The sequence below is a fragment of the Littorina saxatilis genome, linkage group LG9 (assembly GCF_037325665.1).
Source record: "Littorina saxatilis isolate snail1 linkage group LG9, US_GU_Lsax_2.0, whole genome shotgun sequence".
Classification (NCBI taxonomy): Eukaryota; Metazoa; Mollusca; class Gastropoda; order Littorinimorpha; family Littorinidae; genus Littorina; species Littorina saxatilis.
Genome location: NC_090253.1, coordinates 8,493,951 through 8,510,228, shown reverse-complemented (window position 1 = coordinate 8,510,228; position 16,278 = coordinate 8,493,951). Strand labels below are relative to the sequence as shown.

Below are 16,278 nucleotides of genomic sequence, written 5' to 3'. Positions count from 1 at the left end.
AAAACCCGATTTGCCATTGGGCCACATCATTGTACCAAGCAGGCATGGCGGACAAGAGTGTATGTGCCGTTTTCTGTGCTCTGTTTTTGACGATTCTTCACCATGCCGGTGGAGAAATTGTCAAGGGCTCAGTCAACCTAAATTCAGGCGTGTTCGACAAAGTAAGTGAACAAGATCTGCACAACAGAGAGCATTTTATTCTTTTTATTTGTGCTTCATAACTTACGCTGCGAGATTTCCCCACAGCAGACGACACTAATTCCATTAATGGTGACTCGGTGTGCTGTTCGGACTACAGGCGCCAGAATACCCAAGATAGGGTCAAGTAATCAGACTTTGTTTTTAATTATGAAGGTTCGTCTCGTCTTGGATCATTTCATGCTGGAAGCAAGAAGATTTGCAACGATTTCCTGGTAATCTTGAACTTTAGCGTGTTAAATTTATAGCTCAGAATCCAGTGACATTCTTGACTTATTTTTGATACAAGTCCATGTAAGCAAGCCAAAGAACATTTGTCGTGAAATTAATTGACGGATTGAGCTCCAAACTTAAGCATAATTAATTAATTTGGTTGTTCAATCGACGAAAATGGCGTACGTTGTCAACCATGGGACATCATTTACACGAAAGAGTTGTCTCCCTTTTCCCGCTCATACGGATAATTCCTTCTTTGACCCATGCATTGACCTACCTATATTAGATAAATATAGGTCCCTGACCCATGTAAACGAAATGCATTCGTACAGATCATCAGAGTTTATTCCGTAACTTCAAAGGGATCTAAAATGACATGTTATGATTACAAGTGCAGGTTCTACAAATTTGGAGACTTAAATGCCTCTGAATTATGAGCTATGAATTTAACACGCTAAAGTTCAAGATTGCCGATTTCCTTGCTTTCGTTATCTTCCCCTTATCTTTCGTGCGAGTGACAATAATCTTGTGTTTGGGCCGGCTGCACAACGCCGTCAACGGAAGCCTTTGTCTAGCTGACACATCCATTGAGACATCTTATTCTGTATGCCACGCAAAACCACTGCTAATGTTTGCTGATTTAAAAAAAAATAACCTCGTGTGGCATTATGTTCTTATTCAGAAATGTTTTCATTTTTTTTGCTTTCTGATATCAGATTGTGGACAAGCACAAGGCAGTGTTGGTGAAATTTGACGAGACCTATCCCTATGGAGACAAGCAGGATGTGTTCAAGAAGGTGGCAGAGGCGTCCGTCTCACAGCCTGAACTCTTGGTTGCTGAGGTGCAGATTGCTGGTTAGTATATATATTTGTGGCCAGTAGATCGTGAAGCAATGTTGTACAGTGAAACACCCCTGTTAATAGCATTGCCACATCGCCCAGCGTCAACTGAGGACACAGTGAAAAGGCACTTTTTTTTCACTTTGAGTGAAATAATTGGCATAATTGATGTTTGTGAGTCACATATTATGTATCAAATAAAAAAGGAATGAATAAAGAAATGATTCAAAAACAAAGTTTACTGTATGAAATTAATAAAAGATGTGTTTTGGAATATTTTGAGTGTGAAAGTGCGTGTTCGTCTTCACTGCCTCTCGCGGCCATTTTCGCGTCACTCTTAGCAGACGACCAGTTCATTTCAAACTGCTCGAAATACCGTAATTTTCATTGGAGGGCTGTGATATTTTGCAACCAATCAGAGAAAGCCTTACATCTTTCGCATACAAAAAAACGCGAACCACCGGAAGCTACATCTCCGTCAGCATGTCAGTGAATATTACTCATATGAGTTTCACTAAAATTTGGTCTGAAAACTTCCATCGGCATACACGGTTGAAATGCAATTTATAAAACATTAACTTCTGTTTCATTTAAGCCAAAAATCAAAAGAATCGAGCGAGAAATGACTTATTCCAAACGATTATGCTGCGCAAAACTGGACCCGAAAAATGCGAAACTCGGCCGATCAAAAGCCTGAAGAGGTTGCGATCTCGCTCAAAGCAAAGTGATTTCGAACTAAAATGACCATATCTCGAGAACTACTGCACCGATTTAAATAAAACAAATTGCTATGTGCTCAGAATGTTGATCTCTTTAAAATGGTGTGTTTCTTGTCATTCAACCATTAATTTCAAAATTTCATGTGATTGTCACAGCAATCAGTCTATGTCCCATGTAATTAGCTACTAGCTTTGTCCTCAAATGACGCCCAAAATTTCTCAACTAAAATGACCATATCTCGAGAACTACTGCACCATTCATTCAACCCCCTCCGTCACGCCTGCCCTCATCCCACTGGCCCCTATGTGTATTTATTGTTACATATGCTTAAAGGCACAGAAAGCCTCCCGTAAACCATCACAGATACTGTCAGGTTTTTACACACAGTACAAACACCCTTCCATTTGAACGCTCACCGAACGGGAACATCCCAGGTGCCCTACGCAAAGAGCGAGCAATTTTAAAAGAATTAATTTTGCGGATTGTCTCCTCACACAATTGGACCGTGATGCGTTTTGGTGCTAGACCGGTAACTTTCAAAATCTAAATAATAAATTGACAGCTTGTTACACAAACATTCTTAAATCATAAAAGAATTCTTTTTTCATCAAGACAAGATCAGTACAATTCGAAGTGTTTGAAAAAAGACAAGCCCGGAAGCAGGGTCACGCAAGGTCGTGATTCTCGTAGCAGACGACGGTTTATGCTATCGCCAGTTCCTCTGAACAGTCAAAAGCCATCGCTAGAGTTCTTGTGAACCACAGCCGTTTGTTTCGTGCATTGTCAGAAGTACATAATAACGTGCTATCGCAGATAAGCTCACAGCGAATTACAAACTGACGACAACATTGTGAAAAAGGGAAACTGGATCACACGGGTTCACGATGGCTCAGGCGTAAGATAAACCACGCAAAAATAAATTCTTTGAAAATTGCTCGCTCTTTACGGAGGGCACTTAGGATGTTCTCAAGCGGTGAGTGTTTAAATGAAAGGGTGTTTGTACTGTGTGTAAAAGCCTAACAGTATCTGTGATGGTTTACGGGAGGCTTACTGTGCCTTTAACAGAAATAGGGTTATAGTAAGTCAGATTTTTTTCTGACCCCTCTCCCCCCCCCCCCCCCCCCCCCCAAAAAAAAAAACCAACCACACACAACAAAACACCAAAAACAGAAAACTTATAATATTGTAAAAGAAGTTTTGGGTTGGCAGCACAAGAGAAAAAACATTGTTCAGGCGACATGAAAGAAGCCTGTATGAATATATATATTATAGCTATTTTTAAAGACAAAATTCAAAGAGGACTGCTATAGCAATTAACCTAACATCTTTAGTGTTTTATGTTTGTTTTTTTATTATTAAAGTATTCATTTTTTTGCAGAAAATATATACAACTATAACTTGTTGAAAATAACAATAAACAATAAACTGATGTGTGATTGTGCAGACTATGGCGACAAAGACAATGCTGACTTGGCCGAGCGTTTTGTGGTAAAGAAAGAGGACTTCCCCGTTTACAAAATGTTCCTGAAAGGCAAAAAGGAGCCTATCCCTTTCACAGGAGACGGCAAAAATGCTGATAAGATCAAGAAATTTATCATGGAAACCACAGGTAATTTTATTGTTGTGTGAATGATGGCTCAAACAGTCCATGTATAAAATCCTATTTATAAAAAAAGCGTGAAAGATATTTTGACGGCAAAAACCATATAAAGGGGTGCAAACAAAAAGTTCAGTATCCTTGGCAGTTTTATTCATCAGCCATCTTTTCATTCCTTTTCATCTGTGGTTATTTGGATGAACATTCTGATTACCAGAAGAGTTTTTCATACAAATGTATGGGTAGTGAGTGAATATACATATGTGCCTGTGTGTGGAACTATCTATGTATATATATAGATTATGTATGAGTGTCTGGGTTTTCATATACACGTGTGTACAGACAGGCTTTTGCATGAATAAGTGAATGAAGTGTTAATGTTAGAATCATTACCAAATGTGAATCGCAGCAAGTGAGGCAGCAAGCGAAAGACAAGATCTTAAAAACAACCCAAAGGGACGAGAACGCTCTGTAGACAATAACGGTGAGAGTTGTGTGGCACCAGTCTCCTAGCGCCTGCAGGAATTGTGAAGAGTAGTCGGAGCACTAATAGGGCTGACAGTCGCTTGTTCATTCAGTGCTTCCTTTTGTCTTGGATGCAAGAAGACTTATTGTGCATATCTCTCACTCACAGCTCTCTTTGTCTAAAGCTCTTACTTCCCTTTAATCATGATGAAGTCTTCATTCTGACAAACAAAGGGAAGTAAGCGCTCTCCATACATACATGTGCAATAGAGTAAGTTAAATAAGAGTTATTCAGAACCAGCCTCCTGGCAACCGAGAAAATAACAAGCATTGAAGTGAACAAGCGACTTTCACTCTCATTCCTTTAAATTTAAATCCGTTTAAATAGTCTGCATTCATTTTGTAAATACTATAAATTTGTTGTGTAAATATGAACACATGCAAATGACTTGTTTGTCGTGCACAGGGCTGTGGCTGGGTCTCCCTGCCTGTCTGGAGGAGTTTGACAAACTGGTCACCACCTTTTTCAAGGCTGCCGTCGATAAACGCGAAGCCATACTACGAAAGGCAGAGGAGGCGGCCAAGGCTCTGAGCAACGAAGCTGACAAGGAATCAGCCGAGGTTTACGTCAAGACCATGAGGAGGGTCATAGATAAGGGAGACAAGTTTATTCAGACGGAAACAGAACGAGTGGAAAAATTGCGTGACGGTAAAGTGAGCGATAAAAAGAAAGAGCAGCTTGGCAAGAGGCTGAACATTTTGACGTCCTTTGAGTTACGCATGAAGGACGAGTTGTAAACAAGCTGCTGTTTTTATCTCCTCTAGACTGTTTTCAACCTTGTTCTTTTTTTCATCATTGATTTTGTTTCCCTTCTCAATTGAGGTAATTGAACTTAAATGTTAATGCCAAAATTTGATCTTGGTAAGCGTGGGTTTTCTTTCCTTTCTACCTTTTGGTTCTCTATTTTGGTAAATGATGTATGTACATGTACATGTATGTAAGTTAAAGCTGTTTATGTGTAAATTTGTGAACGAATGTAGCTGAAGGCTTGTGGCAAACTGTGACAATGTGTTTGACCTATACCTGTACGTCTCTGAAGTTTGGAGTAAAATTGTATGCATTTGTATGGCAGGAAGAGTGTCAGGGCTTTTCCATCCCCTCATAGACACTCCTGGTTTGCTAATGTTCTGTGTGATTAAGAATCTGAAGAAGAGAGGTGATAGGTCTGTTCGTGCTTGTCATTTTTCTTTTTTTTGGGGGGAGCACTTAAAAGAAATCCACCTAACTTACCCACAACTTACTCCTCTGGACTAGGAAATAGCTCAGTCGGTAGTGGCGCTGGCTTGAAAACCAGTTATCGCTATCAGCTTGGGTTCGATCCCCTTGTTCGGTGAGGGATTTATTTCCCAGAGTCAACTTTGTGCAGACTTCCCTCGGTGTCCAAACACCCCCATGTGCACACACACGAGTTCACAGCGAAAGTCTCAGGGCTTGGAAACATAAATACACATGCATGCAGGGGAAAAAAAAGGATGCGTCGTACTGTATGGCAGAGGGTAACCTCACAGCACTATCAATCAATCAATCAATATGAGGCTTATATTGCGCGTATTCCGTGGGTACAGTTCTAAGCACAGGGATTTATTTTTATTTTTATTTTATGCAATTTATATCGCGCACATATTCAAGGTGCAGGGATTTATTTATGCCGTGTGAGATGAAATATTTTTACACAATACATCACGCATTCACATCGGCCAGCAGATCGCAGCCATTTCGGCGCATATCCTACTTTTCACGGCCTATTATTCCAAGTCATACGGGTATTTTGGTGGACATTTTTATCTATGCCTATACAATTTTGCCAGGAAAGACCCTTTTGTCAATCGTTGGATCTTTAACATGCACACCCCAATGTAGTGTACACGAAGGGACCTCGGTTTTTCGTCTCATCCGAAAGACTAGCACTTGAACCCACCACCTAGGTTAGGAAAGGGGGGAGAAAATTGTGGCCTGACCCAGGCCTGAACACGCAACCTCTCGCTTCCGAGCGCAAGTGCGTTACCACTCGGCCACCCAGTCCAGGAAGCAAGAATAAAAGGAGTACAATGTAGTAATTTGTTGTTACACCTGTATTTGTAAAAATTTCCGTTTTACTCTTTGGAGAGCACTGTCTTTCTCTTTTTTCTTTGTTGCTGTTTTCATCTTCTTTTAAAAAAAAAATTAACTTTCATTTCATTTTATGCAACTTTGCAATCTTTTTAACATATTTTGCTATTCGCTTTCAATTTTGTGTGCCTTCTTTATTTTTGGTTGTCATAATGGTTACCTGCTGATTTGCGTGTAAGAGATAATTGTACAATGGAACCCCCTTTCAAGACCTTCCAAAATCTAAGAAAATCAGACCTTAAAAAGAAGGGAGTCTTACAATGGGAGTATATTTACACAGGTTATGAACAGAAAATCTGAAAAAACAGGTTTTTAAAAGGGAGGGAGTCTTAAATTTGGGTTCCACTGTATCAAGCAAAGGTGTCACACACAGAGCCAGGACTGCAGTCTGCTGTGCTTCGATGCTTTTTGACATTCACACGTTGGGTTGAATGCATGCGAGGGATACATGTATAGTGAATCAGTATTAGTACATGGTGTCACGCCTGGGTGGAGATAAAAGCATTCAAGCTTGGGTTGCACAAGTGCAGTCCTCCGTTTCTTTCACGTGAGAATGGCTTACGGATAGCCTCTTGCTTGCTGGTGAGAAAGGATCACTCAAGGCTGCGGTGCCTGCGGAAGCACACCCATACTTCCAGAATCAAAGAAAACTTGGCACAAAATATCGCACCACTTTTTTGGCCCCCACTCGTTCAAAAGTATTCAATGTATGTAACTATCAAGCCAAGCAGAATGCATAGTGTGTTGCCTATGGTTGCAATGAAGTATTGTCTTGCGAACCAAACAGCAGTGCAATATCTTTGGGTCCATGATTGTATTTCCATTTCAATGAGCAAGACTGCTGTACTTGCCTTGACATTTGCACTTGTTGAACCCAAGCTCTAGTCAGATACCTTCAGTGGGAGTTGCATAGTTTTTGGTGCTCAAGTAGCTAGTTGTAGATGTGTACTGTTCCTTTTGCAGTACACTTTGTGGTGTTAATATAGTCTTTCACTGAGGTACCTGGTGAGGCCCCTGCTAATGGAAGACCACCTCCCAACAAAGGACAAGTTCTGTTGTCCCTTGGTCTGTAAACTTGACCGACATTTGAAACACTGCATGAAGGGGATACAGACCTGGGAACCCATACGATATTGCCATATTTGGTAAGCATTATTGTCTAGAATATGATTAGCGTGGTCAGTCGAAAAAAAATACGACAAGAAAAAATCCAAGACTACTTTTCTTTACAAGCACACCCTGAGGCCGATCCAGTATTTTGACACATGATTACGGTTTTTTGTCAGTACACATTGAAAGAAGCATTTGTTTTAAACATATTGGTAACATTGCAACAAACGCGTGTGAAACATGTTTGAATCATGAATGGAGTTCGCTCATTTTTCTGAAAATACACCAAGTTTGCTTGAGAATACTTCTAGTGCAAAACAGGGGTTCCCAGGTCTGGGGATAATATCAAAACCAAATGTGTGATAAGGAAAAAAAATTACAAATAACCCACCACAAACATCAGCATAATTATATGAATGTAACATTTCACAGTTCTGCTGATATTACCCACAGCCTTCAACATTTTGATTGAGTAGATACACTGCTGCTGTGAGATAGATGTTTGGAAGCTGCTTGAATCAAAAGCTGAATATTTCTTACCTTTGCACATTTTGGGGTATTGGGGACATTTCTGAATGGATCAGGATTTTTCCTTTCCAGTGGTGAATTGTCAACTTTAAGTATTTTTTATTTGTTAAGAACATGTTTTATCATGAATAAAGTCCGATATGCACTTGAAATTAACAAGAACTTGAGGCATAATTGTAGTGAATAAACTTGTTTTGTTTTAAATTCTCCAGCGAGTTTTGTTACACCAGTTTTATCATTAAACATAGCCCGCTTTTTTTTTTTATAATGATCCACCTTGTAAAGCACACTTGTTGCAAATCAAAGGTTTACTGTGTGTTGTTTCACACAATCAAAAAGACGGCATAATACAAAAAATAATTGTTCCAGGAAACAGCAGCTTGTACATTTTTTCACTGTTAGATATACATGCACAGAAATATTTCTGCTGATTTTGTTTTAGGCCAAAAAAAAATAGGTGTGGTTACGGTAACATAGCCCCAAAAAATAGGGTAGGCAATCACTTTTTTTTTAAACTTTTTTTCTAATGTGTACAAATTAAACCTACTTGACAGGGAAATAAGTGTGCGACTCGAGCGCTGTCGCTTTCATTGCGTTTTTTGCACTCGGTTTTTTTGTTTGTTTGTTGACAAATGTAATAAAAAGTTATAGGGTCAGCCCCTAAAAATAGGGTAGGTCGGGTCACCGTAACCACACCTATTTTTTTTTTAGGCCTTAACATTGAAGACGGTCCCCATGAAAAGGGTTCTACCCACTATCTCAGGCCTGCCCAGACTTCCACTCAGGATAAGATCATAGTTATCTCCACTTGGACACATACCAAAACTTAACATTCTGACTACTTCCCCTGTTCGAGTTAGAATTTTTTATGAATTACTTTTGCATGTGACACTATATATATATTTTTTTTTTCTCCAAAATTTTAATCAATCAATAAACACGTACGTGATAACAAACATGGTAAGTGTGTGTTTTCTGTTTGTACACATACTTTCTCATTTACATGCTTTACCTTAAATCAGACAATAAACAATTTGTTTTTTAATTAATAAAACGTCAGACTAACGAAATCTCAAAACAACATGATTTCCAAAAATAATTTCCAGTGTTAATCGTGAATCGTTTTTAACAAAAAAATGCTTTCGCACATCTTTGCGATTAAAATAATATGATTAATCTTCTTCATATTTTTGCTGTTAGTTTTAATACCAAAAAGCACATCTGTAACATTCAACCTAATTCTTTCGCGAATGTTTACTAATATGTACATTTCAATATATTTCCAAAACCTGAGACACTATAGTGGCTTTAAGGAAATTATTTCAGAAAAAAATATTCCAGTCTGCACTGAAAGTATAAAAGCTGTTGATTTTAGGTATGTGACCAAGTGGAGGGATGGATTTGTCCCATGTAGATTAGAAGCCTGGGGAGACCTGATGTGGTGAATGAAATGGTTTACATGGGAAGAATCTATGGTGTGCATGGTTGGTTGATGTGACTAAAGTTTAAAGTTGTATGTATGTTGGTTTTACAGACCAGAAGGCAAGCTTCAGTCCGTTTTCTTCAATCAGTGGTTGTAATATATGGTGTTCTTGGTTGTATTTCAATCAATTCTATTAGTTTTTCAAGTTTAACAAGTTTGAAAAATAAACAAAAAATATGAATTTAGAGAGTAATTTGTTCAAAGGTTGTGTGTGTGTCTGCGTGCGTGTGTGTGTCTGCGTGTGTGTTCTTGGCAAACAATTACAGGGCGCACAGGGATTTATAAGTGTTTCTGCAGCTATCCGATGGAAGGAAATATAGGTCTGAAGCAAGCAAAATGTAAAAGTTCAATACCCTACAGCAATACATGCCCCAATGCCGGGAAAATATACATCAAATGTCAAGGGAGATAATGTGGATTTTTCTGCTTAGAGGATAAGATGCCCGAGTTTACTTACAACAGTGGACCCAAAGGCAAAGGCAGTGCAGCCTCCGGATACTACTTCAGTACTAGTTTCTTCTCCTTCTTTTTTAGGCTTGGGACTTTTCTGAGTAATCTCTCTCTCTCTCTCTCTCTCTCTCTCTCTCTCTCTCTCTCTCTCTCTCTCTCTCTCTCTCTCTCTCTCTCTCTCTCTCTCTCTCTCTCTCTGTGTCTGTGTCTGTGCGTGCGTGTGTGTAGAGCGATTCAGAGTAAACTACTGGACCGATCTTTATGAAATTTTACATGAGAGTTCCTGGGTATGATATCCCCGGATGTTTTTTTCATTTTTTGGATAAACGTCTTTGATGACGTCATATCCGGCATTTTGTAAAAGTTGAGGCGGCACTGTCACACCCTCATTTTTCAATCAAATTGATTGAAATTTTGGCCAAGCAATCTTCGACGAAGGCCGGACTTTGGTATTGCATTTCAGCTTGGAGGCTTAAAAACTAATGAATGACTTTGGTCATTAAAAATCTGAAAATTGTAATTAAAATTATTTTTTTATAAAACGATCCAAAATTACATTTATCGTATTCTTCATCATTTTCTGATTCCAAAAACATATAAGTATGTTATATTTGGATTAAAAACAAGCTCTGAAAATTAAAAATATAAAAAATTATGATTAAAATTTAATTTCCGAAATCGATTTAAAAACAATTTCATCTTAATCCTTGTCCGTTCCTGATTCCAAAAACATAGATATGATATGTTTGGATTAAAAACACGTTCAGAAAGTTAAAAAGAATAGAGATATAGAAAAGCGTGCTATCCTCCTCAGCGCAACCGCTACCGCGCTTTTCTGGATTGTTAATGTCACTGCCTTTGCCACGAGCGGTGCCGGTGGACAGGTCTTGCGGAAAAAATGCAATGCGTTCAGTTTCATTCTGTGAGTTCGACTGAGCTTGACTAAATGTTGTATTTTCGCCTTACGCGACTTGTTTCTCTCTCTACCTCTCGTTCCCCTTTCCGTCTTTCTCATCACCCACCCACCCACCTTTCTTTCTCTCGCTCTCACTCATTTTCACCCCCTTCCCCTCTTCTCCTATGTCTCTCTCTTCCTCACCCTCTCTCTCCAACCTTTCTCTCTTTATCTGTCTTTGCTGCCCCCCCCCACCCACCCCTCTCTCTCTCTCTCTCTCTCTCTCTCTCTCTCTCTCTCTCTCTCTCTCTCTCCGTCTCGCTTATCCCAGCGAAGCTGGAGGTATCCTGTGAACGCTATACTGTAATCGACTTGAGAAATGTGCATACCGAATAATACATGATAAAGAAGGATTCTTTGTGCCCGGCTACGTGCTACAGGTGGAGATGGAAGTTCACCAAAAATTGGGACCATACTAACAAAAATACGGTGGGTGCAATAGTCGCCCCCATTTTTTCAGCAAACGCCACCCAAGGCCGTTTTGGACGGGTAGAAATTCCGCAGTTTCCAAGTCTATGGATAAAGCTCGCGTAAGAAGAATACGTCACGGTCGAAAGTCTTTGACGTCAATTAATGCATCATGACGTCATGCCTCCCTGACGTCTTTCTCTCTCGCGCAGTGTGTGTGTTTGTGTTCATTTTGTGCACATGTGTTAGTGTTACTGTTTGTGTGTGTGTGTGTGGATGTGTGTGCGCACGCGTGCATGAGTCTGTACTCGTATGTGTGTGGTGTGTGTGTGTGTATTTGTGTGTGTGTGTGTGTGTGTGTGTGTGTGTGCGCACGCGTGCATGAGTCTGTACTCGTGTGTGTGTAAATGTGTGTGTGGGTATAAGTGTATGTGTGTGCGTGTATGTGTGTTTGTTTGTAAAGGTGTGTATGTCCGTCTGTCCATAATGCGTATGGGTGTGTGTTTTGTGTGTATGAAGTTTTTTGTGAGAGTGAGTGAGTGCGTGTTAGTGAGTGTGTGCATGTGTGTGTGTGTGACTTGGGGTGTGTGTGTGTGTGTGTGTGTGTGTGTGTGTGTTTGAGAGAGAGAGTGTGTGTGTGTGTTAATGTGTGTGTGCATGAGTTTGTGTGTATGTTTGTGTGTGTATGAGTGTGTATATGTGTTTGTTTGTAAAGGTGTGTGTGTCCGACTGTCTATGTGCGTATTTGTTTGTGCGTATGTACAGTGTGTGTGTGTGTGTGTGTCTGTTTGTATAAGAGAGAAAGAGAGAGAGAGAGTGGGTGGGTGTGTGTATGTGTGTGTGTGCGTATGTGTGTGTGTATGTGTGTTTGTTTGTAAAGGTGTTTATGTCCGTCTGTCTATATGTGCGTATGGGGGTGTGTTTTGTGTGTATGAAGTGTGTGTGAGAGAGTGAGTGCGTGCGTGTGAGTGAGCGTGTATGTGTGTACGTGTGTACGTGTGTGACTTGGGGGGTGTGTGTGTGTGTGTGTTCGTGTGTGTGTGTGTTTGAGAAAGAAAGAGAGAGAGAGGTTTGTCTTTCGCTGGGGTATGCAGTGCCTTGGCGTTGCACATCTACTTAATTCCTATATGAATTCATTATATTATGTTGTCTATATGCGTGCGGATGTGTTAGTGCGAATGTAAAGGGCACGTTGTAAGATTAGGCCCTTGGCTTAAAATGTTTACCCTTTATGTCAATAAAATGGTCTAAGTCTAAGTCTAAGTCTCTCTCTCTCTCTCTCTCTCTCTCTCTCTCTCTCTCTCTCTCTCTCTCTCTCTCTGGCTGTCTCTGCTGTCCCCCTTTCTCCCTCTATCCCTTCCTCTCTCGCCGTCCCATGTCTCCATTTCTCTCTCTGCCACCAACCCCTCCACGCTCTTTCTCCCTCTCCGTCTCTTCACTCACCCCTTCTATATCCTTCTATCTTCACCCGCTCTCTCTCCCTCTCTCTCCCTCACCTCGCCTACACGTTCACGGTTGGCTGCAGACAATCAAACTTGGTTACATGTTCCAGGAATGGCTTCGTCCAAGAGTGACGTCACCACCTGCTTATTGTTGCGCAAAACGAGAGATTAGTTTGCAATGTTATGGTGCACACCACTGAAAAATTGCAGAAATTGAACTATTGATTTGTTTAAGTGGGTGTAGAAGATGCTGTGTGTGTGTGTGTGTGTGTGTGTGTGTGTGTGTGTGTGTTGTGTGTGTGTGTGTGTGTGTGTGTGTGTGTGTGCACGGCACCCCAAACTGTGAGTCCCTGTGCTTCATACGCACAAAAAAACGTTAAAACAAGTCGCGTGAGGCGAAATTACTACATTTAGTCAAGCTGTCGAACTCACGGAATGAAACTGAACGCACTGTATTTATTCAGTAAGACAGTACAGCTTCGTCAATCCCCGCGTGAAGGAAATCGCTCACCTTCCACGTGCAAAACGTAGTGATATTGACACGCCAGATTAGCGCGGTAACGTATTGTGCTAAGGCCAACAAAAAAAAATAGTCTGTTTACGGTAACCCGACCGACCCTATTTTTTTCGCGCGACCCTAGACTTTTTTTGGGCATTTGGAAAAATAAAAATAATAATAATTCTTTGGTTTTTTTGCAAAATAACGTAAAAATATGTTTTTTTGGGGGGAAAAAAAAAATCCCGACCTACCGACCCTATTTTTTTGGCCTATGTTACCGTAAACAGACCTTTTTTTTTGTTGGCCTAAGCAGGAAAGCGCGCTTTTCTGTATTCTTGTTAACTTTCTGAGCTTGTTTTGAATACAACCTATCATATCTATATGTTTTTGGAATCAGGAAATGATCAAGAATAAGATGACATCATTTTTGGATCGATTTCTTACATTTTAATCGCAAGACTAATTGTTCTATTTTCGTTAATTGTGATCTCACTTTAAGAGTAAACATGACATATGTATATATTTTTAGATTCAGAATGTGATGAAGAATACGATGCAATCAATTTTAAATCTGTTTGCGAAAAATCGATTTTAATGACAACTTTAATGAGCAAACTCATTAATTAAATTTTAAGCCTCCAAGCTGAAATGCAATACCAAAGTCCGGCCTTCGTCGAAGATTACTTGCCCAAAATTTCAACCAATTTGGTTGAAAAATGAGAGCGTGACAGTGCCGCCTCAACTTTCACGAAAAGCCGGATATGACGTCATCAAAGACATTTATCAAAAAAATGAAAAACACATCTGGGGATATCATACCCAGGAACTCTCATGTAAAATTTCATAAAGATCGGTCCAGTAGTTTACTCTGAATCGCTCTGCACACACACATACACCACCACGACCCTCGTCACGATTCCCCCCTCTACGTTAAAACATTTAGTCAAAACTTGACTAAATGTAAAAACAAGTCGTGTAAGGCGAAATTACTACATTTAGTCAAGCTGTGGAACTCACAGAATGAAATTGAACGTAGTCCGCCGCAAGTGCTAAAGGCAGTGAAACTGACGAGCCTGTTTGGCGCGGTAGCGGTTGCGCTGTGCTTCATAGCACGCTTTACTGTACCTCTCTTCGTTTTAACTTTCTGAGCGTGTTTTTAATCCAAACATATCATATCTATATGTTTTTGGAATCAGGAACCGACAAGGAATAAGATGAAAGTGTTTTTAAATTGATTTGGACAATTTAATTTTGATCATAATTTTTAATTTTTTTAATTTTCAGAGCTTGTTTTTAATCCAAATATAACATATTTATATGTTTTTGGAATCAGAAAATGATGAAGAATACGATAAACGTAATTTTGGATCGTTTTATAAAAAAAATTTTTTTTTTACAGTTTTCAGATTTTTAATGACCAAAGTCATTTTAAGCCACCAAGCTGAAATGCAATACCGAAGTCCGGCCTTCGTCGAAGATTGCTTGGCCAAAATTTCAATCAATTTGATTGAAAAATGAGGGTGTGACAGTGCCGCCTCAACTTTTACAAAAAGCCGGATATGACGTCATAAAAGACATTTATCGAAAAAATGAAAAAAACATCTGGGGATATCATACCCAGGAACTCTCATGTCAAATTTCATAAAGATCGGTCCAGTAGTTTACTCTGAATCGCTCTACACACACACACGCACACATACACACACACACACACACACACATACACCACGACCCTCGTCTCGATTCCCCCTCTATGTTAAAACATTTAGTCAAAACTTGACTAAATGTAATGATCAAGAACTTAATATTCAAGGGGGACTTTAACCAGAGACCCGAAAAGAGCGAGTTCCGGGACGCACTAAAGTTGCGGTATCATGCGTACTGTCTAAATGCTGATTTTCAGACTGTAATCGTCTGCTTGTTTCCATACAGGATGAACAAGAACGTACACTCGGCTGGATATCGCAGACGAAGAAATGTTCTGCCGTGTCAGCACCGACGCGAATTCACGGAGTAAATTCTACAGAATGAAAATTTCATTGAAATGACTTTTAGGAAGGTCTCACATGCTTCCAAGAGTCCTCCTGGTTTAGAGACCCTCTAAATTCTGCTGGGGGGGGGGGGGGGGGGGGGCAATAACTAGGGGTCCCGAGACTGAACCCGCCCCTCGCAGGCAAGATACGGGAATTCAGGAGAAAAAATGGTTTTTTTTTTTTTTTTAACTATTTCCTCCAGTTTCAAGTCCGTTTCCTCAAACTCGTGTTACAAAGGCTAGTTCTAATCTGAGTACAGTCAAACATGCCATTACGGCCACCCCCAAACGGATCCCCAATGAGCTTTTATTTTATTTTATAAGATTCACCTGTCCATAGCGACCACCTGCTTCAAGCGACCATTTTGGGTCGGTCCCCTGGATGGTTGTGACAGACAGGTTCGATTGTATTTGAAAATACACGTATATGTTAGTTATGTATCTACGAAAGTTGAGTCGTACACGTCGCATATCTCACATCGCGGTCATGCCCCTTTAAGGCGCACGCACTGGATCGTGGTACACCTAGCTCCATCCCCCACATGCGGTACTCCCCTTTCTATCCATTTTTGGCTGCTACAGATCGTTCCCGCGTGTCCCCGCGTGTATTGGACACGGGTGCATGTACGTATTCTGTGTTTGATCTCGGCATTGTAAGTTGCGAGTCCATACGATTAACAAGAAGGGCAAAGCAAAGCCCATACGACTCACATGCTTGACCTTGACATTACCTTGACCTTCAGGGTCAAGGTCAAATAACTAAACCTAGCAATGACATCATACACTAAGAACTGCTTTACACATTTTTCCTACCAAAATACATGTGACCTTGACCCAAGGTCAAGGTCATCCAAGGTCATGCAACACAAAGCTGTTAATTCAAGACATAGGAAGTACAATGGTGCTTATTGGCTCTTTCTGCCATGAGATATGGTCAGTTTTAGTGGTTCACTACCTTATTTTGGTCACATTTCATAAGGGTCAAAGTGACCTTGACCTTCATCATATGTGACCAAATGTGTCTCATGATAAAAGCATAACATGTGCCCCACATAATTTTTAAGTTTGAAACAGTTATCTTCCATAGTTCAGGGTCAAGGTCACTTCAAAATATGTATACAATCCAACTTTGAAGAGCTCCTGTGACCTTGACCTTGAAGCAAGG

At 40.2% G+C, this 16,278-nt stretch overlaps 1 protein-coding gene across 2 annotated transcripts; it reads left to right on the top strand.

Moving 5' to 3' along the window:
* The first annotated feature begins 5 nt into the window (after nt 1-5).
* LOC138975224 (endoplasmic reticulum resident protein 29-like) lies at nt 6-9,508 on the top strand. Of its 2 annotated transcripts, XR_011458554.1 has the most exons (5): nt 6-161; nt 1,131-1,269; nt 3,419-3,583; nt 4,503-8,279; nt 8,556-9,508. XR_011458554.1 is itself a non-coding variant. In XM_070347884.1 (4 exons), exons 1-4 carry the CDS (start codon nt 45-47, stop codon nt 4,832-4,834), a joined length of 753 nt encoding a protein of 250 aa, XP_070203985.1. In that variant the 5' UTR covers nt 6-44; the 3' UTR covers nt 4,835-9,508. The 2 variants fall into 2 exon arrangements, 1 of the variants encoding a protein (XP_070203985.1); XM_070347884.1 differs by having other exon boundaries at nt 4,503-9,508.
* The last annotated feature ends 6,770 nt before the right edge of the window (nt 9,509-16,278 follow it).

What these genes read in the sequence shown, in the direction of transcription:
- LOC138975224 (XM_070347884.1), top strand. Translation starts at nt 45, where the DNA reads ATGGCGGACAAGAGTGTATGTGCCGTTTTCTGTGCTCTGTTTTTGACG. An exon ending in ATTCAGGCGTGTTCGACAAA is followed by an intron (nt 162 to 1,130) that starts GTAAGTGAACAA and finishes TTCTGATATCAG; the next exon opens with ATTGTGGACAAGCACAAGGC. An exon ending in TGCTGAGGTGCAGATTGCTG is followed by an intron (nt 1,270 to 3,418) that starts GTTAGTATATAT and finishes GTGATTGTGCAG; the next exon opens with ACTATGGCGACAAAGACAAT.